General features: G+C 34.5%; 2 protein-coding genes across 4 annotated transcripts in view; one reads left to right on the plus strand and one right to left on the minus strand.

The window, feature by feature from the left end:
- ScsbetaG (Succinyl-coenzyme A synthetase beta subunit, GDP-forming) overlaps nucleotides 1-14,335 on the minus strand; it is a 64,070-nt gene extending 49,735 nt beyond the window's left edge. Inside the window, exon 1 of one of the 3 annotated variants that reach the window (XM_069837823.1) lies at nucleotides 14,273-14,335. The gene's annotated coding sequence lies outside the window, so the exon portion shown is untranslated. Of the gene's footprint in view, nucleotides 1-5,731; nucleotides 5,854-14,272 lie in introns of those variants that run through there. The other 2 variants (XM_069837822.1, XM_069837821.1) reach the window with 2 other exon arrangements.
- A 2,561-nt stretch (nucleotides 14,336-16,896) lies between these two features.
- The window catches only part of LOC138707845 (transketolase-like protein 2), a 163,271-nt gene continuing 155,085 nt past the window's right edge, over nucleotides 16,897-25,082 (plus strand). The window contains exon 1 of the mRNA XM_069837824.1: nucleotides 16,897-17,055. Within this exon, the coding sequence (XP_069693925.1) occupies nucleotides 16,949-17,055 (107 nt within the window). The 5' untranslated portion in view covers nucleotides 16,897-16,948. The remainder of the gene's footprint in view (nucleotides 17,056-25,082) is intronic.

The raw sequence follows: 25,082 nt of genomic DNA on the forward strand, positions 1-25,082 counted from the left end.
CATATTTTACAGTTTAAATAAATAGAGAGAATTAATCCTCAACGAATTCACATAAGTAAATTATGTACACTGAAATCATGTCTAATATTTTCTTACAGAAGTCAGTATTTAACATAATATACAGTCAAACCTCTGTACAACGAAAACCGATATAATGATAAACCTGTTGATAAATTTTATCAGTCACAGCGTAATTCCTATATTTTAAATATGTTTTATCCATCACTACAAAGATGGGCAAATTTTGGAGAAAACCTGATAAAATCATTATACTGTAATACATTTTTAATTTACTGGTTTTCATCTTCAATACTTTGTATCACCCTCTTAAAGACGTCCTACCGTTTTTTCATCTATTCTTTCATACTTGTCTTCTGTTGACTGATCTTGACATTCTGTGCTTCAAGGACGCATAAACCTTAAACTGCATTTGCCTTTATGGCTTCTGCCACTGACGCTTTCACATTCGAATGTTACTTGTTAATAATGGCATGTGTAACATGAAAACAAATCAGTTTGGAAACAACTCAGCTCATTTAGTGACTTAGAGAGGGGATTGCAGCAGACTGACGTGACTAAGAAGTATTGTTTGCGCAGTCAACACTCGCAACATCCATAAAACAACTTAAGGAAATACAGGACAGTGTCGCAAGTGGTAAAATTAATCCTGAATGTAAGAGTTTAAAAACAGCGGCAGCAGAAGACATTGACATTGCTGTCTTGAAATGATTTAACGTCTTTAGTATAAGACGAGTTGGGGTAAGTGCATTCCTGGGGCAAATGCAACTTCGGTTCATATCTCTGTAGTTCATTTGAGATTCGTACTACCATCTTGGGGAGCATTAATCTTACTTCCTGAACACCATTTATTGCTGAAATACATAACTTATCAGAAAAAATTAATAAAATAAAATTTGAAACCTGTATTTGTAGCACAAAGAATTGAGAATACACACTTGCCCCTTGATTATGCTCTATCCTTTACCACGGAATGTTACAGCCTGGAGATGCTCTTGCCCCACATCACGGGGCAACTGCATACCCTCAACATTATAATATTTGTTTCATAAAACATGCTTCGACAATTTACACAACTGACAAAATAAAAGTACAGTAGAACCCCGATTATCCATCACCCTATTAACCAATCGGCGGATTATCCGACTGTCTTTCTCACGCTTTTTTTTTTTGCTGCGGAAAAATACGAAATTCTGTACGTTATGTTAGTACTCTACGTATTTTTTATTGATAGAGTTATTGCAATCCTTTACCATAGTGTCCACACCTGTGGAGTAACGGTCAGCACGTCTGGCTATGAAACCAGGTGGCCCGGGTTCGAATCCCAGTCGGGACAAGTTACCTGGTTGAGGTTTTTTCCGGGGTTTTCCCTCAACCCAATACGACCGAATGCTGGGTAACTTTCGGTGCTGGACCCCAGACTCATTTCACTGGCATTATCACTTTCATTTCACTCAGACGCTAAATAACCTAGATGTTGATACAGCATCATAAAATAACCCAATAAAAAAAATTTACCACTAGCATTACACAGTATGTAGTAGGAATGCTTCTGTCATTGTCGGCAGCCATAAATAGTTACTTATGGGAGGGTGTGTTTTCCCAACTTGTAAAATAGTCACAATCTGCTTTCAGAAAAATGTCCCAAAGAACTTACAACTGCAAACCCGTGCACCATTCAACATTGTCCTTCTGTTCGAGTGGCCATACTCTATTACTTCTATGCAAAATGTCTTCCATGAATGTCAAAAGGAAAATAAAAAAAATGTACAAATAATTGAGCAGCTTTGGAAAAGAGGAATTGTGGTACATATCGCATCAGAATACGAGATTGGCGTTACAGCTGTGAGCGATTTAATAGAAAACAAGGATAAAGAGCTACATATTACTATACTTCATTGTGTTTGCTATTAATTACGAACATAATATGTCTAGTATGAAGACATCAGTGATTGCAGCATGGCAGGAACTTTAAATTATATACGAAACTGTATTATACACTTAATTGATGAAAATCATTCATGGTACAGATTATCCGATTTTTTCGATTAACCATTCAGTTCAACCCCTTCATTACCACGGATAATAGAGGTTCTACTGTATACAGAATTAACCACTTAATATACCAATAAAATCTTATTTTAAAATTACAAAGGCCTTAGGTGTTACTATGCACCGAAGTTGAACTTTCATGTTTAGGGGATGCACTTACCTCAACTTACCTTACCACCAGAATGTCTGAGTGTGCTCAAAACAATAAGGAACACATTTATGGTTGAAAATCTCAAAATCAAAAGACAAAGAACAATTACTGATTTTAAAAAAATGTCTGAATGATAAATGAATTTGTACTTCAAGTAGGATAATCAAATGGTGAGTAAATGTTATTTCATAATATGTAATGTTGTTTTATACTTATTTCTGCTATATTCTCCTTCAGAACATAAATTTGGAAAAATTTGCATAACCCTCATTTCAACAACAATGCAATGCAACAATGCAATTTTCCTAGTCTCCAGGAAATTATTGTATCGAGGTTTGACTGTAGTAAATGATAAAATATATTAGACCTTGTTTCCGTTGTGTTTAAAATGGATGTAATCAATGTACAATGAAAATGTCTTAATTTCCCTGATTGAAATTGTGTAATCTGCAGATTTTTTCGATACTTGAATATTTGTTATGAAAAGTAAATAATTTCGCATGCAATAATTTAATTTCTCCGAATCATAGGTTCTGGGGTCAAACTATCTACCTCATTTCATTTCTCTCACCTTATGCAAGAAACAAAGTGGGGGCGAAAAAAATACAGCCAATTTCGAGTAAACTGCCATTTGTCATTTTGTCTTTTTAATTTCAAATAAAGCCCCATTCAATTTTACTAAAATAGTTATATTGCACGTGCAATATTCCCAGACAAATTTTCTCATAGATAATGAACATGAACAAAATAGAAATAGCTAATATTTATTCTTAATCAAAATTTTAAATAGGTGCGGCTCCCTGACTTAAGTGTGAATTGGGTAGGTCTACTATACTTTGTAATTGTTCAGGACAGCCAAGTTATATTCACAAGACTGTATAATTTTTCTAATTGTAATGATTGATAGCAAATATAAATTATACTCGGGAGGAAATTAAATGCAGAATAAATATGGGAAATGCCTGTTATTATTCGGTTGAGAAGCTTTCGTCATCCAGTCTGCTCTCAAAAAACCTGAAAGTTAGAATTTATAAAACAGTTATAGTACCGGTTGTTCTGTATGATTGTGAAACATGGACTCTCACTTTGAGAGAGGAACATAGGTTAAGGGTGATTGACAATAAGGTGCTTAGGAAAACATTTGGGGCTAAGAGGGATGAAGTTACAGGAGAATGGAGAAAGTTACACAATGCAGAACTGCACGCATTGCATTCTTCATCTGACATAATTAGGAACATTAAATCCAGACGTTTGAGATGGGCAGGGCATGTAGCACGTATGGGCAAATTCAGAAATGCATATAGAGTGTTAGTTGGGAGGCTGGAGGGAAAAAGACCTTTGGAGAGGCCGAGACGTAGCTGGGAGGATAATATTAAAATGAATTTGAGGGAGGTGGGATATGATTGTAGAGACTGGATTAATCTTGGTTTAAATATATACAGAGTAGCAATACTATTTCGCAGTGCATATAGGTCTAAATCCTGACCCTTTATGACATAATACAGAGCCAAGAAATGGGAGGACCTTCTACCGTCAATATGACGGAGCTACAGCTATCCACAAAAACATACAGGTAAATATTTTTTTTTATTATTATGTTGAAAATATTTTCAAGTAGAAAGTAAAACCACATGTTTGCAAGTGCGATGATCTCGCAAAAATATATATATATATATATATATATATATATATATATATATATATATATATATATATATATGAAAAAGAATTTCTCCTTTGGTTCACTTATTCTGAAGAATTACCCTGTGTTTTATGTATGTTTTTACGTGTATATATATATATATATACAGCTGGCTACGGACTGGAAGGTCCGGGGTTCGATCCCAGGTGGTGACAGGATTTTTTTCTCGTTGCCAAACTTTCAGAACGGCCCCGAGGTTCACTCAGCCTCCTATAAAATTGAGTACCGGGTCTTTCCCGGGGGTAAAAGGCGGTCAGAGCATGGTGCCGACCACACCACCTCATTCTAGTGCCGAGGTCATGGAAAGCCTGGGGCTCTACCTCCATGCCCCCCAAGTGCCTTCATGGCATGTTACGGGGATACCTTTACCTTTTACCTTTTATATATATATATATATATATATATATATAAATCTGTATAAATAAATAAGGGTAATTCTCCAGAAAATCTACACTGAAGTAGGCACAACTTTTTTTTCTTGCTTCTTTCAACATAAAGAAACGTTTCATATTTGTATTATCTTAATGCACTGCTGTAGCCCTCCTCGCCTATTGTAACCAATATAACAATAGAGAGGTCCGGGATGCAATGTTAAGAAATAGAACAATTTCCCTAATAGTTCATCCTAAACCTCTTGCGTGTTATGTTGGTAATTAGTAACAAGTTGTGAGGCTATCCATGTATAAGGCTTATGTAATATTTAAGGCCAAGATACATAGGGTTTAAAGTTCAAGCGAATGTGTATGTGTGTGAGAGCAAAAGAAGGCTATGGTCTGCCTCACTATAAGAGAAAACTTGAGCCACCCCTACACTAGTAGGAGGCTCTTCCCCTTCAGGGATCATCATCATCATCATCATCATCATCATCATCATCATCATCATCATCATCAGGGAATGAGTCTGTAACAGAGAATGAAATATACAGATATCAAACGATTTTTATGTTCAAAGTACTTGTGGTTGCAAATTAAAACCATGCGTTTATCACTATATACATCTCACAGATGCCAGTGAAGCGAAAGAAAATTGTCTTCTTGAGTGTAGCTTCACTGGAGAATTACGAAATAAGTATACAGTATTTTTATAAACTAAACTTAAGTGTACGTTTTCAGTGAACAACTATACAGAGTGACTTAGCATTATCTGTATATCTTAGGCCTATAATCTGTTACACATATTGCACAGAATCTTCAAAATTAAAACTTCAGTAATAACATTCTTAGGCATGATATGTAGGCCTATATTGTGTATATTCTATAAACATATTACCGGTACTCAACCATTCAACTATTCTTCTAGAAATACCTGAAAATCACCAAGATAAATATACCAGTTTAACAGAAACTGCACAAAATCCTACTATAAGTACTATGTAGAACATGTGACCACATTGTATATTTATATAGCCCACTGAATCATACTTGTGATTAAATCTAAAGAAAAAAAGTTGTTTTACTTCCTTTAAAGATATTATAACAGAACTCATCTCATGGCCTAGATTCAGTTGTACAGTTCAGAGAAACATGAAGTTATTAAGGTTTCCTATTCTAGAAAATTGGTTATGTACATAAAATTGTAACTTCACCTGAGATATTAAGAGTTACAATTATAATAATCTACATACAAAACCACATGTGGTTGTTATTCGGATTACATTATTGCTGAGAAAACCTGTATGTAGTGAAATGGATCGATGAATTTATCAACTGCATTGAACAAGATAAGAACTTTCCCAGTAACATTAATATATACCACTATAAGTGCACAAAAGTAATTGATTGTTTGCATATAATTACACAATTCTTCACCTCTCTGCTCTTAAAAAATATTATTTAGTCGAACAAAACGTACTTCTGTCTCCAAAATATGCCATTCACTACATAAACAAACAACCCTTGACCTTCCCGGCCAAAAGGAGCCTGCAATGCCGGCAACACGTGGTATGTTAATACCACAATAGTCTGTAAGTCCCTAGGAAAGTACCAGTGGCGGCTCGTGAGATTTTTGTTTCGTAGGGGTGGACTAGAATTTTCAGCTTATAAAATTATTATCAAATATCGTAGTGAAATTTATATTATTAACTGTTTACCTTCATTGAAACTGAAACCATAACGACTTTTGGTGCAGTTATTGTTGCTGCTGCTGTTAAAGATTATATCTATTTTTAAACTGTGATTGAAGTACAAAAGGCTGTAGGTATGGATACGGGTAGTTACAAAAGAAAATGCTAATGAAAGTATGCAATGGTTGGATGTGTACTTAATAAGAATTCCTAACTCCCTTTCTTTGCGACTAGAAAATGTATTAATCATTTTGTCAATTTTTTTCAATCTTGACTTTTTCTATGTTTAACATCACCAAGAACAAGCCTATTTGTGCCAATGTACTCCTTAGAAAATTCTTCTTCTTTTTAACATAAACACCTCTCAGGCTAAGTACCGGTAATATTCATGGGTGTAGTAAGTGTTGATATTTTAAGGAAGTGAAAACTTCTGTAAAGATTTTCCATATTCCTGAACCTATTCAACATGATTTCATACATTTTCATATTTCCTAAGATTCTGCGGAATTCTTCAGTTTTCAGCCGTCTTATGCACAGGAAGGTACAGTACGTACATTTAATCAGTTTAATGTAATTCGAATGAAGAAACTTTTATGTAATTTAAATTGTCTTTAAAAGAGGAGAAAATAAAAATTTTGCTGCTGACTGGTGTATATTTAGACTGACCATACATTCCAGTTTGACTGGGATGGTTCTAGTTTTAATATCCTGTCCTGTTGTCCCATCTGGTTTGTGAATTAACCCAAGAAAACATAATAAAGGAATTAATCATGGGCATCAGGTCAGAAAAAGAATTTTTCTTTTTATTACTGCCGCCGCCACCGCCACCGCCACCAATAGTACTGCTAGTGTACATTGTCGTGAGTGGAAGGGAAGTAAAACAGAAAAATAATCAAGTTGATAAAAATAATGATATGGCGCTCAACTATAGAATATGTGTAATTGATCAACATCACTTCCATTTTGATTTTGGCTAGACCACTACTAACTATATTGCGGCAACAAACATTTATTTTCATAGTACACAAAAACCAAATGCTTCTACCGGTCAGACTGAAGTGGGGATTAAGCATTGAACTTTAAGCTAGAACAATGACGTTATGTGTGAATCAACAACAGAAGCCTTTGAAAATATGAAACTATGCGCACTCAGAATCTATACAGGCGTGTAAATCACTTTTTCATGGCATAACGTCTTTTGTGTTTACAACACTGTTCGACTATTATGGTAGTTATTCCAATGCTGTTCATGTTTGCCGACAGTTTTGTCTTAGTTTATGTTACAATTCTGCTTTGTTTATATCCCTGTCATGCCCAAGTTCACCAACAAACTAAAAAAAATTTCCTTTTCTTAAAAGATATTGTAATGAAGATGATCGGGTGCAATGTGATCATTGTGCCTCAGTTTTTTCTGTAGCAACATGGTGTGCGCCCAGACATTAAAGATCAGTTTTGAAAAGTGCTAAGAATAAAGCTGATTTGACAGCTGCGGAGGGTTGTTTTTCAATATCCATGTATTTAAAAAACAGTGATCCTGCAGGAAAGGACCTAGCAATTGCAGCTAAAGAAGCAACATTTTCATTCCAGTCTGCTTCACATGATATAAGTTTCAGAACCTCTGATTGTTCTGCTAATTTTTAATCTTTTGAACCAAAATTTGCACATGCCAGAACAAAATGTGAACGTAATTGGACCCACAGTAATTGATGGACTCTGCGAGAACTTAAACTTCGATCGTTAATGCGTACAAGTATTTCTACATTTATACCATTCGTATATTTCAGTTGAAGGGTTTTGTGACTTTGTAAAAGTGAAATCCAAAAAGTTATTGAAACATGGAAATACAAGATTCTTATCCATCCTATCAGCTATTGAATGATTTCTTCATATGTGCAAAGCTTTGAAGTCTTACTTTTGCTCACTAGAGCATTGTCCAGTGATTATAAGTAATTTTTTCAACAGTGAGTGTGGAGAAATGTACTTGTGGTTTGTGCATCAGCAGAACCGTCTCTTCAATGAAACCATTTTGGCTATGGAAACAAGGAAGGCAGCTGCAACTGAAGTGACCATTGAGTTTGAAAAACTGACAGCAAACATTCAGGAATGGGTAGGAAGTATAGTTTTACCATAAGGAGCCAAGGAATTATTAAAATCGTTTGAAGACAAGAAACAGATTAAAGTTGTCATATGTGAAGTTATTGTCTTTTATGAGAGAGCATTTCTTACATTGAAATGTGTCAAAATAGATTTGTGAGGACACCAGATCCTTTGCTTGGGTCAACAATAACACCTTATCATGGCCAGATGACCTCTGACTGAGGTTCTGGCTGATATATACATTTATTATCAGCCAGTACATCTCACTTGACAATATGTGTCAGAGGAAGAACAATTGTTTGTATGCATCTGAAGTCTGATTAGTGTAACACTGGTATGTAGCTAATTGCCGATGTACCGGTATGCAATGGAGGGGGAAACGAACTGGCATCATATTCCATTATCTCCTGGCCTAATTTCCTCACATGTGATACCTTGTTGATTCAGACCTGTCTTCGGACAGTTGACTAAACAACACTACATGGCCTGATGTAGAAAAGTCTGCAAAAAAAGTTAATGAAGTAGTTGGGCTTAAAGCTATAGATTTGGTTTTTCTTTTTGATGAGCTGGTGATTGCTAAGAGGAGCAAATTTGACTAATGAAAAATGGGTTGCATTGTTCTTTCATTTACATAGCCAAAAGTTAAATTTGGTACATCTATCTCATGTCCTAGAATACACATACTGTCTTCCTGGTACTTCTGCTTCAGTTGAAAGTTATCTTCGATGACAAATAATGTGTCGTCAAAAGAAAAAAAGTAGAATATTGAAATCAACAGTTAAAAGTTTGTTGCATTGAAAAACTAAGTAACCTGCACAAAGTTCTATAACAAAATATAAAACAATATGCAGTTGTTAAGAAGGTTGACTCAAGTGATAAATATGAGTGATATACTGAAGCTAATAAGGAATGAAGACAGTGGAGTAAAATATTATGAACATTGTTAAAAATTATTCTTGACCTCGTCAACATCCTCAGACTAAAAGCTACATTTAAAGTTTCACAGTTTTAATCTAAAAAAATAAACGTTTAAAACATACATAATTAATAAAATGTCTTTATATTTAAATTAACAATAAACTTATTTTCTTAACTTTCCTTGGAAGAACCGTGCTTAAATGTACAATTAGGTCTATTTTGATGTTGATGAAACAATTTAAACTTACAAGTTAATATTAATATTTCGGAATATGTATGATAAGAACTTTCTTGTGTTAATATATATATATATATATATATATATATATATATTAGTTTCAGCATCATTCTTTCTTCACCCACTCTTTCCAACACAGCTTCGTAATATATTACGAAGCTGTGTTGGAAAGAGTGGGTGAAGAAAGAATGATGCTGAAACTAATCAGGAAGAGGCAAAGGAATTGTTAGGGTCACTGGTTGAGAAGAAACTGCATTCTGAAGGATGCACTGGTAGGAATGGTGATCGGGAGAAGAGTTTGGGACAGAAGAAGATATCAGATGATAGACGACATTAAGATATATGGATCATATGCGGAGACAAAAAGGAAGACAGAAAATAGGAAAGACTGGAGAATACTGGGTTTGCAATGGAAGACCTGCCCTTGGCAGAACACTATGAATGAATGAATGAATGAATGAATTTTTTACAGAGACAAGATATTGCTAGTTTCCTTTCATTTTCTTCATGGGATAAGTCTCTTCATACTGATGGGTGATAGAAGAAAGTTTGTTTCATTCTTTCATGATTCCCTCAGGAAATGTATTTACTGCACTATTGATACTAGTGGAGTTGGCATTCCGATGCTACAGTTGGTTGTATAAAATTCCAAATACGGTATGATCTGATGGAAAAATGCTAGCCAAAATTTGAAGTCCTGGTCGTTCAACAAACAGAGGGTGATTTCGAAAAAAAAAAGTGCAGATATAGCAACAAGACTGTTGAAAAAGAGCTTGTGTAATCTGTGATACTCTCTTCTAAATAATTTGATTGAGCTGATGTGCATAGCAATGCACAAAATGTGCATATTTGTATGATTATTTAAGAATTGATGAGGTCAGAATGACATAGTCCTAAGCTACACTGACAAAATTTTACAAGAGAGCGTGTTAAAGGCATAGACTCCAATGCTGTTAGATGTGATATCATAATTTCTTCGGAATAATTTTTGTTGAGTAATTTTTTTTAAATTTTAATAGTATCTTTTCCATATGTGTGAGACATGAACTCGCACAAAAAACATTTTTGTTAAAAGTGTGGCTTTGGACTATCTCATTCTCACCCTTTGAAATCCTTCAGTAGTCTACAGACTCCCATCTCATCACTCATTACTGCCGCTCTGTTGTCAGTCTGCACAATAAGATGGGCATTGTTGCCATTCAAAACTATGTAACAATATTTTATTGTTCTAAAATGCATTCTCAAAATCCTTCAATACTTTTTTTAATTAAAGAATCCCCCGAATATTTCAGTTTGCTGTGTATGACCTGGAACATCAATTGTATCACTTAACATTACTGACAAAAAACTTTGTTCAATTTCAGCACATATTTCAGTATTATGAGACACTATGAGGCAGTGCTTAAAGTGGCTTTAAAGGAGTTGACGGTATGCAACTAATACGAGTAAATACAGGAAGGGTGGTGGCGATAATTTCAAGAGAATCAACAGTCATTTAGAAAAATTAACTTCGAGCCTATTTTAAAACTTGAAGTATAAAAATTACAAATAACTTCTTAGCAAGAAACATAATTTAAAAATTACATACACTAAAGGAAAGTTATTCACATCTTACTACATTTGAGAGTAAGACACTTAAAGTTATCATTGTATTCGAAACTCACAATAGGAGCCACAACTTCCTAGAATTCCTTTCTTTTGGACGTTGGATATATTGTGCAGTCTAATACAACAAAATTTGAAACAGATACTCGTCTCTCGTGTGTCTCACTGGTAAAGAAGTTACGAATCATGTCCATCCCGAATTAATGGAAGTTGTTAACTTTTTATATGAAAAATTTGTAACAATTTCATTAAAATTATTTATGTAAAGGAACTTTCATTGTATTCATAATTGCAATTAATCGTGAAGTACCGGTACCGGTAAATAAAATTAACTATTTGGAATGAATGATAATCTTATATAAAGGTATAAAAATTTACATTTTATCATCCTTATGAACGGTATGCCATACTGGTTTACTTCCGACATTTTGTATGTGTAGTTGACTCATACCGGCCCACTTCAAGCACTGCCATGAGGACACAATCTATGAAGTTACCTTAAACAATGTTATGTTTAAAAAATGGCTTTTGAGACAATTGTGTAACTTTCCAGAAAAATCCAACAATTCTCGAAACATTCTTTATACGTTTGCAGAATCTCCGTACTGTTTAACTTTCTCACATAAATGTTTATTTAAATCATTCACTCCCGTTTTTGTCCAAGTTGCATCAATCCAGATAACCAGAATGGAAAGCAGAATTGCGCATTTTTAAAAGGATAGCCATAAAACCAGTTTTATTTAGAGTGAATAGCAGGATAAAATCCCATAGAATGAGTGTGATTTTGTTTGAGAAATAACTAAATCGGGTATTTTACGTTTAAAAATTATAACTTCAATTTTCTCTGCAAGCTTTAACAGGGAAACCCTGATGTTTTGTAAATATTAACGTTGTTCTTAAAATTGAAATGATTAAAATTGAAACAGGCAAAAAACACGTTGATATACCGTAAAATTCTGAACTGTTAACAGTAGATTAGTGTGCACTGTCATTTACAGCAGATAATATTAGTTCAACACAAATATGTATATAGGTTTACTATTTCTGTTACATTACAGGGGTGTAATTGTGCCAGGGTGCTGCCTCGGTACTTTTCTCTGCAACCTGGAAGCTCCCTGCTTCTTCTTCTCTTTCTTTTTTTACTTACTTAGGCTACTTACTTATGACATTTAAGGAACCCGAAGGTTCATTGCCACTCTCACATAAGCCCACCATCGGTCAATTCCTGAGCAAGATTAATCCAGTCCCTATCATCATATCCCACTTCCCTCAAATCCATTTTAATAGTATCCTCCCATCTACGTCCCGGCTTCCCTAAAGGTCTTTTTCCCTCTGGCCTCCCAACTAACTCTCTATATGCATTTCTGAATTCGCCCATACATGCTACCAGTACATGCCCTGACCATCTCAAATGTCTGGATTTAATGTTCCTAATTATGTCAGGTGAAGAATACAATGCAGGCATTTCTGTGTTGTGTAACTTTCTCCATTCTCATGTTACTTCATCCCTTTTAGCCCCAAATATTTTCCTAAGCACCTTATTCTCAAACACTCTTAACCTCTGTTCCTCTCTCAAAGTGAGAGTCCAAGTTTTACAACCATACAGAACAACTGGTAATAAAACTGTTTTATAAATTCTAACTTTTAGCTTTTTTGAGAGCAGACTAAATAACAAAAGCTTCTCAACCAAATAATAACACACATTTCCCATATTTACTCTGCGTTTAATTTCCTCCCAAGTGTCATTCATTTGTTACTGTTGCTCTAAGATATTTGAATTTTTACACCTCTTCAAAGGATAAATTTCCAATTTATATATTTCCATGTCGTACATTATTCTGGTCACGAGACATGATAATATACTTTGTCTATTCGGGATTTACTTCCAAACCTATCTCTTTACTTGCTTCAAGGAAAATTTCCGTGTTTTCCCTAATAGTTTCTGGATTTTCTCTTAACATATTCACGTCATCCGCATAGACAAGCAGCTGATGTAACCCATTCAATTCCAAACCTTCTCTGTTGTCCTGGACTTTCCTAATGGCATACCCTAGAGCAAAGTTAAAAAGTAAAGGTGATAGTGCATCTCCTTGCTTTAGCCCACAGTGATTTGAAAAAGCATCCAACAGAAACTGACCTACACTGACTCTGCTGTACATTTCACTAAGGCACATTTTAATTGATAGAACTAGTTTCTTCAGAATACCAAATTCAATAAGAATATCATATAAAACTTCTCTCTTAACCGAGCTAAATGCCTTTTTGAAATCTATGAATAACTAATGTACTGTACCCTTATACTCCCATTTTTTCTCCAATATCTGTCGAATACAAAAAAATCTGATCAATAGTCGATCTATTACACCTAAAACCACACTGATGATCCCCAATAATTTCATCTACATATGGAGTTAATCTTCTCAAAAGAATATTGGACATAAGTTTGTACAATGTCAACAAAAGTGATATTCCTCAAAAGTTACTAAAGTTAGTCTTGTCCCCCTTTTTAAAAATAGGTTACCGAAGTGTTTGGAAATGAGGAAAATTTGAATGCCATGTTCCACACTGTAACGTAATTTTTCAGCGCTACCAACGTTTTCGATTATTTGGTCCAGGGCAAATGCTCCTTTTGCATTTTTTCGTCTTTTGGAGTTGTCAACACTGTTACTCTAATGAGAACGAATTTTTGAGGGCGATTTTGCAAATCGAGTGAAGATGATAAAATGTGAGCAACAAACATTATTTACAATTCATGTTGATTTTCAGATAAGCCAATATACATATATACTCGTATCAAGTTTTAAAATATTAATCTTTATGACTTACCACACAATAAACATAAAAAAACACGTTATATTTTATAACATTTGTTCTAAATTTATTTATAGATTCAAACATTTTCGCCCTCCTGGACCATCATCAGGCAATAGATAGGCCCTAATAATATCAAACGCAAAATATTAACATTATTGTGCATATGAAAATGTGTATTATAGAACTGCGAATTCGAAGACGAACTTAAGAGTGGGTTGTTACCATCATATCCTCCATTATATTTTAAGAATGACTTGCCTATGTGTGATAATATTGCATTGTCATTGAACATTGATTAATTAAAATTTGTTAAAAGTCATTAAATGCTGCCATAATGGGAGCGAGATTATTTAAAATTGCCATAAATTGTGACTATTGATGTCATATTTGTAAAAACAATAAGAATCCATCGTATTACTAAATGTCAAGTCCAACTGTATTTCAACTTGATCACGTCATGTTAATGTTGTGAGAAGATAAGATGATGATGCAGTTTAACTGGTAATATCATGAATACCTTTATATGCTCAATTCTGATATCTGTAACAGATATGTATATTATAGCCGTTAATGTTACAAGATTTTATGTTATATGTTGTGTTCGTTTGTACTTACGTAATAATAATGAAGACTATGTTATGTGATGATATCTGCTAGTGTGTATATGTTCGACTGTTGTTATGGTGGATACTTGTTTTGGATTAGATTAGATTAAATTAGATTAGAGCTTTATAATCGATGGGATTATTTTCTCTCTCTCTCTCTCTTGTTTGGAGGAGGGACCCGAAGGCTTACACTGCAGGCTGAGGCTTATTGTGCTTACCACTCCTATTCTTGTGAATGATTGGGTAGCCGAATGGCCATGCTCTTGTACAAGTACAGCATGCCGCACCGTGAATTTAACCCAGGCTATTGTATGGATGATGATATGTGAATTTATGATGGCGAAATGAGTCCGAGGTCTAACGCCGAAAATTACCCAGCAATTCTGCTTGAGGGAAAACACCGGAAAAAACCCCAACCTGGTAATTTGTCCCTACCAGGATTTGAACCCGGGCCCACTCGTTTCATAGCTAGACGTGCTGACCATTATGTCACAGCAGTGGACAATCGATAGGATTACAAGCATTCATGGCATCGTCAGTACATAGAAAAATTACAACATACAGTATAATACAAAAAACTTAATTCTAAGCAAGCTTCGTATGCAAAACTATAATTCCTTTAATTATACATTGAAAGTGTAAAATAGCATGGATTATACAATGTAATATATATTGCAAAACAACTTAATAGTAAATAAAATGAAAAAACAATGTCATTCTTAATTATAAACAGTGACTAAGTGACGTTGATGAGATGTCATCTATTCTATTAGTCCGCCTTGAGGGGACGGGCATGGCTGGGAACTGCCCTCGCTTGGGTGGGACCATTATACTATGGTACCCAAAATGAAATGATATGTATGCCATAAGGCCCCTAAACCCCAGAATCCCTGCGCACTTCCCCTGAATTCCCATAGAGCCTGCAAAATCTCTTTTTTATCTTTTCACATAGGCATCACTGTGGTACCTCAAACCCGGTCCCAGGAGCTGCTATGAGCTCCAAGGAAGAGCCCACAGTGCATAGAACTACCAACAGCAACTAATAACTACATACTGGCACTATTTATGATCCAAGTTTGGTAGCAGCCTGCACAAGGGCATACTGAGGATCTAAACTGGAAGAGGGGGACAGCTCATCAGCTCATACCACACGTTGTTCAAGTAATCATTGGCATCATTGCAATTGCCGGTAGAGTATGTGTGGCGTTACTTCGTGAAAAAATAAACTCTATTCAGAAATGAAGTCTCTGACTTCTAAATTGAAGAGGCTTTAGGGATGAGTTTTTCACATATGTCCTCTAATGCAGAAATACTTTGTGGAATAGAGCAAAAACCCTGGGAATGAAGAAATATTGCAGGAAAATGCTCTTGCAGATTGAGTTTGAGAGGCAGTTTCTTTTCCCCCCACAACACAGTTTGAATTGCGCATCTACGGGCGTGATGAAAGTTGGAAAAGTGTTCCTTTATATTGTATTATGTAACTTTGCTCTAGAATTTGCCATTAGGAAAGTCCAGAATAACAGAGAGAGATTAGAATTGAACAGGTTACATCACCTCCTTGTTTATGTGGATGACGTGAATATATTAGGAGAAAATCCAGAAACTATTAGGGAATACACGGGAATTTCACTTGAAGCAAGTAAAGGGATAGGTTTGGAAGTAAATCCCGAAAAGACAAGTTATATGATTATGTCTCGTGACCAGAATATTGTATGAAATGGAAATATAGAATTTGGAAGTTTATCTTTTGAAGAGGTGGAAAAATTAAAATATCTTGTAGCAACAGTAACAAATATAAATGATACTTAGGAGGAAATTGAACGCAAAATAAATATTGGAAATGTGTGTTATTTGGTTGAGAAGCTTTTATCATCCAGTCTACTCTCAAAAAATATGAAAGTTAAAATTTATAAAACAATTATATTACCGGTTCTTCTACATGCTGTGAAACTTGATCTCTCACTTTGAGAGAGGAACAGAGGTTAAGAGTGTTTGAGAATAAGGTGCTTAGAAAAATATCTGGGGCTAAGAGGGATGAAAATACAAGAGAATGGAGAAAGTTACACAACGCAGAACTGCATGCATTGTATTCTTCACCTCACATAATTAGGGACATTAAATCCAGACATTTGAGATGGGCAGAGCATGTAGCACGTATGGGCGAATCCAGAAATACATATAGAGTATTAGTTCGGAGGCTGGAAGGAATGAGACCTTTGGGGATGCCGAGACGTAGAAGGGGGGATAATATTAAAATGGATTTGAGGGAGGTGGGTTATGATGGTAGGGACTGGATTAATCTTGCTCAGGATAGGGACTGATGGCAGGTTTTTGTGAGGGCAGCAATGAACCTCCGGGTTCCTTAAAAGCCATAAGTAACTACTGCTATATGTACTACTACCGCTGCAGCCACTACGTAATTTCAGTCTTGTCCGTAACTGTAACCTTAAAGGCACGGATATATATAGCCTATATAATTATAATTCATTCATGGTAAGGGTATTAATTTTGAAAGGTTGTAATACAGAATTATTGAATTTCCAAAGATGATAAACATTGCACTTCTGTAGTTAGTGGATTTGTCGAATGTCGTTGGTATCCTTGTAATGTAACCTAAATTATTCTTCATTTGTTTCTTGTTTATTTTCGTTCTGTTTTGTGCTGAGTCTTGTTCGTTCTGAAGAAAATGGCAAATTACCACAAACCTGAATCCAGAACTATTCAAGAATTGAAGGATATTGCTAACAAATTGCGAGTGCATTCAATTACATCCACAAATGCTTCGAAATCTGGGTATGTACTGTTATTTTTGTAGAACTTAACCTAATCTAGTAACCATGTGGCTTCAGTGTAATATAGAAGCACTTGTTGCTTATATTGTTATAATAAACTCTTAATACATAAATGTGAATGATTTCTGGCTTTTCCGTTTTATTATTGTAGCAGCGTTTTATAGTGAAGTTCAAAGGTAAACTTTGTTACTCTATTCGGGACTTGAGGCTTGCACACTACAGTATAGAAACGAACCGGAACTAACAGGACAGTTGTTGTTCAAGGAAGGGAGACAAATGATAGTAATGAGTTTCATAACGTATAATTTCACTGATAACGCAGATAGGGTGTCTATAAACTAATTTCAGTCATGTGATAGCCTTGTTTTGTTTTGAAACCGATTAAAACCTACCAGTTGTCTTAATTAGAATTCAAGACTTCACAAGTTCCTCTAAGAAATTGTGATGGTATGATGTTAACCTTACAGTTTTGTATATGTATATAACGCATGCAAAAAAATTGAGTATGCTTTAGACTGTATCACTTAACAAATTCCGTTTGAAGAGAAAAATAGCCACATTTTACATTTTATCATACATAATTTCCTCTTTTGCGTGTATGAGGCTTAGAAAAGCGCTAAAATTCTGTATCTGTGAAAAAAATTTCAGATCTGTTACTGTTACTAGTTCTCCTATAGTCACTAGTAATGCACATTGGCACCATGTAAAATAACACAAGCAGCAGATATTAAATTTTTCCATGATATGTAAGGAAAAAAACCAAATTATGGTTTATTCGGATTATGTTGCATATAGGCCTATAGCTTGAAATATTGTATCATTAATTTCCTGGTTGGAGTATCTTTGCAGGTAACAAAAGTGCTTTTCAGTAATTTAAAGTTGTTAATCAATTGTCCCTTTTGCTAACAAGTGTACATTATTTCGAGGACAAATTTAAATAAAGTAATTAAGTACTTCAACTTAGAAATGTGCATGAGAAAATGCCATAGGCATATACATTGCATCAAAATTGTTGTATGGTTCTAATTGAAACAAATTAAAACCTCCTAACGTAATAGTGAATACAGCGTCGTTAAATAACCAAATAAAAATAAAAGCAAACCTCGTAGACCTTAGAAATATCTCATATTTCTCTGTATTGCATAACATGGATTTGTTGACGAGCGCATTCAGTAAAACCTTTAAATTATCTCAAAATTATGTAATAGGCGTAATACTTTTATCAAAGCTGTATAAATACCTGTGTGCATATCTATTTGCAAAAAAAAGTATGTATACTCTACTTTTTATAGTGTATTGCCACCACCACTGACCACTGTAGTATCGTCGTCATCATCTTCATATCATCATCATCATCATCATCATCATCATCATCATCATCATCATCATCATCATCATCATATTCATCTTCATCCAATGAGTTCACTACTCATGCACCGTTTGTTGTTCATTCTACTACAATGTTTCAAAGAATATATTGTTCTCAATATGCTTAGGCATGTGTAACTCTCGATTTTACTTCTCTATTCTCAGTCCAAAGGAGCGTATCCTCTTGTGCATGTGTGTAAAATCCCACTTCATCTGCTTGAATTCGTTTGGCATAATTTTATTTATTTTCAGTTAGAGTTCAATTTCAAGATGTGTAAATAAGTAGAGAAGTATCTACTCTGTTAAATTAACATTTTGTTTTGTTGCTTATTTTCACCATGAATTTGTTTCTTTTTTTTTAATTAAATTTGTATGTTGTGTTGCATTCTTACCAATTTTGAATATGAGATTATATCCTGTATAATCTAGGCCTAAACAACTAGTTCTATAGTTTTCATCCTTTGTAGATATTTTATTTATTTTGCGCATAGCCTATATTATGAATTTATCGCCATTGTTGAGCTGTCCCAACGCCGAAATCATTCAACCCATTTCCGTGAAGTTTAAGTTGTTGGAAAGAGTAAAGATGTGAACTCCGACAAAAGAAGTAGGCTAGTTGTAGTAACAGTAGCAGTAGGCTACTCGTTCTTTTATTTAATGACGCTTTCAACTACAGAGGTTATTTAGCACCGAAATTCAACATGTGCGGGAAAATGACAAATTCTGGCTGAAACCCTGTTATCGGAATTCTGTCAGAAAAATTTAAAAGTTTGTTAAAATTAAGTGATTTTATTGAAATCACATTGAAAAATGTGGTAACTACAGATTTTTTCGTAAGACACAGGAAACCAAAAGTTAATTATATTAACTGTTTAACAACTTCAAAAGTTTTTTTTTTTTTTCAATTGATCAGTTTTATTGCTGTTTTGGATTGGATTTAAAATACACAGAGTGATATATAATATAGAGGTCAGTCTGAAAGACCCCTCAATCAGAGGTCTGCAAACTGGTTATCTTGATGACGGGAATTGTGACGACATTGAATGCAACCCTCTATACGCAGGGAGCGTCAGTGGTGGTGTACAAAAATGTCACATATTTAGGTTTTTCTATAAGCTCTTCACAATTTACGTAATCCGAGAATTTACATTGAAAAACAATATTCTTTCATTTTACCTGAATTTTTACTGCGCCACAAACGTCTAATGTAATTTTTACAAATGGCTATTATTGTTCCATTAACAGGTAAGCTTTTGTCTGTTTAAGCGGAATCAATTTTTTTTTATTGTACACAAATGCAAACATAGCTGTATGTTGGCAGCAAATAAGCAAAGGGATGGATATTTTCATTTTGGAGGTACTATATTAGGCCTAAATCTAATCCTGATAATAATGTATTGCATTGTTTTCAAATGTTTAGTCTGTATATCCTCTTTTTCAAAATAATTGACTCATTTATTACTTAACCAGCCAACGCGATCTATAGTTTACAATCTTCTGGTCGAATGCAGGAATAATCATGTGATTATTATCAACACTCGTTAGATTCTATGTTTCACTTGAGTTATAACTTGCCAAAATAAAAGAACATTAACATCAGAAAAAAAAATTCCAGTTTCGGAATATTCCCAAAAATCATCAGGGAATATTTCCAAATAAATTTCTTCCTGCGAGAATATTTCCTCACATCCCAACCCTAGTCCCAGCATTACATACTTCTTGAAGCAAGCCATGCCAATGATTTTATTGCCCTTGGCCACATTTGAACTCGCTAGCATGGTAACTGCTAGATCACTGAGATCGACCCGACGAATATAAAATGCTTAGATAATAAAGAATTACATGCTTCTATACTTTTAGAGTGGTAGTGTTCAAAAGAAGGGATTAAATGAAAAGTATGTGTACTTCATTATGAACCACAAACGATTTAATATCACCATTATACACCACCTTTACAACACAAATTATAACATAAAAGAAGGCCCTTTTCTTTATTTACTAAATGATAAATGTCCACCAGAGTAAAAGTATTATTGGTAAAGGTTCAATATGTATGCGCCACTAGAAAAAAATTCGTAAAATACCTTGAAAATCGCTAGGATTTGTAGTATGAAGTAGTGGAAATTGGATCCAATCACGAGGAGAGCTGTATGCCCACCCAGCCCGCCCCCAGATACTTACGTTACATAAGGAATTCATAGTGCGTGAATGAAGAAGACCACCATATTTCCTTAATGTGACGTAATATGTGGAAGGGAATGATGGAATTTTAAGTGTCACCAACTGTGGAGAATGGCGTGCGCAGGATGTGACATAATACTACAATCTAACCTAACCTAACTTCTCACATAATACTGTGAACATAACCTAACTTCTCACATAATATTATAAACCTAATCTAACCTCTCACATAATACTACACACCTAACCTAACCTCTCACATAATACTACACAGTAATCTATTTTGTTTTCATTGTTGCCGTCCCTGCTACACAAAGTCCGAAGCCACCTGAGGATGAAACAGGAAGTGTGCCAAGAATGGCGACTTATTGGAATCGCTACTCATTATTTGTACATTTTGCTCCTGAAGTGCGTTTTGTGCAATAATAAATTTGTTAATGTAGTGAACATCTCATAATGCAATAACTGTGTTTTGGCAGTGATAAAATTTGAAAACTTCGTTATTATTATTCGCAATGAAACAAATAATGACGGGAGCTTCTTTGTTGCACACTGTCCCTTAGTTTTACAGCCACTAAAATATCTAAGGATGCCTGAAAACACAGGATATTCGTCTCCTGTTAAAATGTAGCATTTATTTACTTAAAAATGGTTAAATATATAAAAGTAATTTTACTTAACTTTTACGAGTATTACCGGTACCAAAATGATACTGGTTTGTTTCTTTCGAAGAACAAGCCACATTTGTAATAGGGAACATCTGTTGCTTTGAAACGAAGTTTACAATTAAATTATGGGATATGGAGATAAGCCGTTCACTCAGTAAGAATGTAAACGTAAAGATAACCTCTTTGCAAGCTAAGAAGTCACGTGGGCGGCATGGAGGTAGAGCTCCATGCTTCTATGACCTCGGCACTATCCTTCGTTCTATGTCTGACAGGAGAAGTAAACACTGCCGGCAGAGGAGGAGAGAAGTATAATTGCTATTCAACCAATAGTAGAGGTCTCATTCCACGCTTGTCTTGAAGTTGGGCGGAGGTAGAACGCTTCATCCGCCCAAGTTCAAGTCAAGCGTGGAATGAGACCTCTGTCATTGGTTGAATAGCAATTATATTTATCTCCTCTGTTTACTTCTCCTGTCACACATTATAAAACGAGGTATAGAATGACGTGTTATGTTTGGCACCACGCTTCGACCGTATTTCACACCCGGGAAAAACCTGATATTCAGATTGATAGGAAGCTGAGTGGACCCTGGTACTGTTCTGGACGTTTTGGCAAAAAGACTAATGTCGTACCTCCCAGGATTGGACTCTGGACCTTCCTATTCGTAGCCAGATATACGAATTGAGCTACCTAGCTGCCATTAACCTACTATGTATAATTGGTATTGATAATTTGTTTTAATTGGTCACTTACTAGAGATGAACAACGATCGAGAAAACGAGACTAACAGCGCCCGCAAAGCCGAAAACCCGCACGACAATGTATTACGTCGCGTCTTTGACGTAAAGACAGGTTGTGAGTCTTCCGAGACTCGATATTGATCATCTCCCGAAGTCAGCAGTTGTTTTTACCTGGTTGAACTTTTACCTACTTTGGCAACTGTTATATAGGTATAAACAATCAAGTAACCTATTTGAAACATCTCTACCTTTCAGTGTATAATAATCTGTTCCCCAGTCTTTATTTAATTACTAGGCCCTTATTAAAAGGCTAGGAATTTTATTTTCATATGTTTAAGATCAAGTGTGCAATCTCAAGTAAAAAGATATTAATGTCATGTTTTATGTTTCTTAGAAATGTAAATTTATTTGAGCATTGTTTTTTATTTATATAACCATAGGTAATATAATATAAAAGAACGAGAACATTTTGATAAATAAGACACTGTTCTGTTTTGTATTTATTTCAATGATGTATGTTATTCAATGTTACGAAATCTTTCCACGTCGATGAAATGCTATTTCGAGAATGACGAGCGAGACTCGAAGCGCACGAGAGTGACGAGCCGAGACTCGAAAGACAAATGCAACGAACACACCGAGCGAGAGCGGCAGTCAGTTTTGTTCATCTCTAGCACTTACCTACGTAATTTATTCCGCTTTCATAAAATTATTTCTTGTTTTATTCAATAAACAACCCCGAATTATGATGGTATGATCATGTTATGAAAAACGTAAATTATCTAAAAATTGTGGGCTATATTCTTTCGTTAATACTGTATGTTGTTTCTGATATTTTTGTTGTGACAAGTGTAAATTAATTTTATGAATCTAAAATAACCTGCATGCATGTTTCCAAGTGAAAGGTGTTGAAGATAATCATTTTTTAATCGTTATGCATAATCTATATTGTCTATTTTTATATACATATCTGCTTTGATTTGACTTCCATGTAAATTATCACTGTTCTTGACCTACATATACGCGTATCTCGACATTGACTTGTAACTTTTATGTAACTAAAGGAATTTTTTCTCTAGTACTTCTGTAACAGTAATGGTAAAATGAGTGGAATGGAAAACGTTATAATGCAGTGAGTGTTCATAGAAATTTTGTTGGGGAAAAATTTATCACTTTACAATTAAATAAGCATTCTCTCTTTACGCCATTCATCACGGAAATAAAGAATGAATTCCATTTGTATTACATGCGAGACATTTATAATATCACAATGGAAATGTTCAATATTTGTTAAGCAGATCCTTTAGCCCCGTAGTGATTTAATATTACGAGATCATGTGTGTGATTCCCGCAGATAGACACAACGATTTTTCGTAGTTTTGCCCTATTTTAGAAAATGTTGTAGCAATACAATGAAGCATACCATTACAGTTCAAGCCCTTCTCTTTATGTAAATGTTGAATAACCTCGAAATATTAAAATGTCATTAATTAAGTAAATCAAGTCTAAATATTTATTGTAAGTGTAGGAAATAATTCTAATATCATAAGTAGTAAGATCAATATTCATATATCTACATTGACAGCATCTTTTGGTCAAAGTCAGGATCGTGAAAGTCATTAACAAAGAGCCTGGACGTAAATGCAAAATTTGTGTTGCTTACTGAAACTTGATGATTTTTCATGTATATTTCCATTTTTCCACCTGGAAATAGACGCTCTTCTGAAATTTGCTCTTCATAAAACTTAGGTTTGTAAGGAAAGCTGTTTTTCATTTTATCATAATTGCTACTGATGGTGTTGCCGCTACAGCTACTACATAGTTGTACACAAATTTATAAACTTTGAATTCCTTTAAAACACAAGCTTAACTTCTTCAGTTATTAGCTTTAAATTATTCTTAGACAATATTGTTTAAAATCGTGTTATTATTTGTCTTTCAACCAATTTTTACTTGGTCTTCACATATCATTTTCCTCTTTGTTTCCTTTGAACTATTTGTTTTTAATGGGCCCTCATCTCTGATTTGATAAATCTTTATTACATTGCTCGCTCATTTTCCCCATTTTGCTTCCTCATTAATACGAAGTGCACAGAGAATCTATTGTGACGCTGCAAGGAGTCACTTTCGAGATTATCAAGAACTGTTAGCTTTCCTGATGTCTAAGAGTTGTTTTGGTATGTTTGTATGTGTAAGTGTAGGTTTTTTTAAGCTGTTGAATGGATTTCATTCACATTGTCTGTTTATAAGTCTGTTCATCTGCTAATGATGCACATGAAATATAACAATTTGCAGTAAAAATCAACAGCACACTATATTATTATATTTTTCTTCTTGAATTTTGTTTTACGTAAAATAAATTTACAAACGAAATGGAATAGTTCCATTCGAAAAAAAGAGTCCTTCAAAGAAATAATTATTTACAGAGCCATTTTTACTGATTGATTTTCAGTTACAACTGTGTTTACTTCTTCCACCTGTAAGATAGAAGAATGAGTAAAATTCACCACTCATCATGATCAAACAATTGTCTACTATATCTGTTTTTTTTTTTTTTGTTTTTTTTTTTTTTTTTTTTTTGTTTTTTAAGGATGGGACATGACAGTAGCGTTGTGATCGGAAAAACAACTGAATGTCACATAGTGTGGTAGGTCTGTTGCTATGGTAACAACGGTTGAGTTACATTTTCCACTTGTCGAGTGTTAATAGCTCTCTTAGCGACATTTATTGTGCACACAATGTTAGCATTGATACGTTTCGTCTTTGATTCTCAGTCGATTCTTGTATTGTTTTTCTGCCTTCGCGTCAATTATCAAATAATGTTTTAACGTCACCATCTAACGTCAATTGCTATTTTCCATGAGCTGACAGCGTGGTAGCACAGTCTAGTATACACAGTCACGAAGCTCAATATGTAGTAAATATGTATCCATAGATAGTTGCTAACCACTAGGATCGCTGCTATCGCCTCATTACAGACAATGCGAAATAGTACCTGCACAGTTTATTGTTTCTAGTACCATCATAAACTCAAGCTTCGTGACTGTATATAGTAGACTGTGGTGGTAGTAGT

This window comes from Periplaneta americana, chromosome 10, assembly GCF_040183065.1.
Source record: "Periplaneta americana isolate PAMFEO1 chromosome 10, P.americana_PAMFEO1_priV1, whole genome shotgun sequence".
NCBI lineage: Eukaryota > Metazoa > Arthropoda > Insecta > Blattodea > Blattidae > Periplaneta > Periplaneta americana.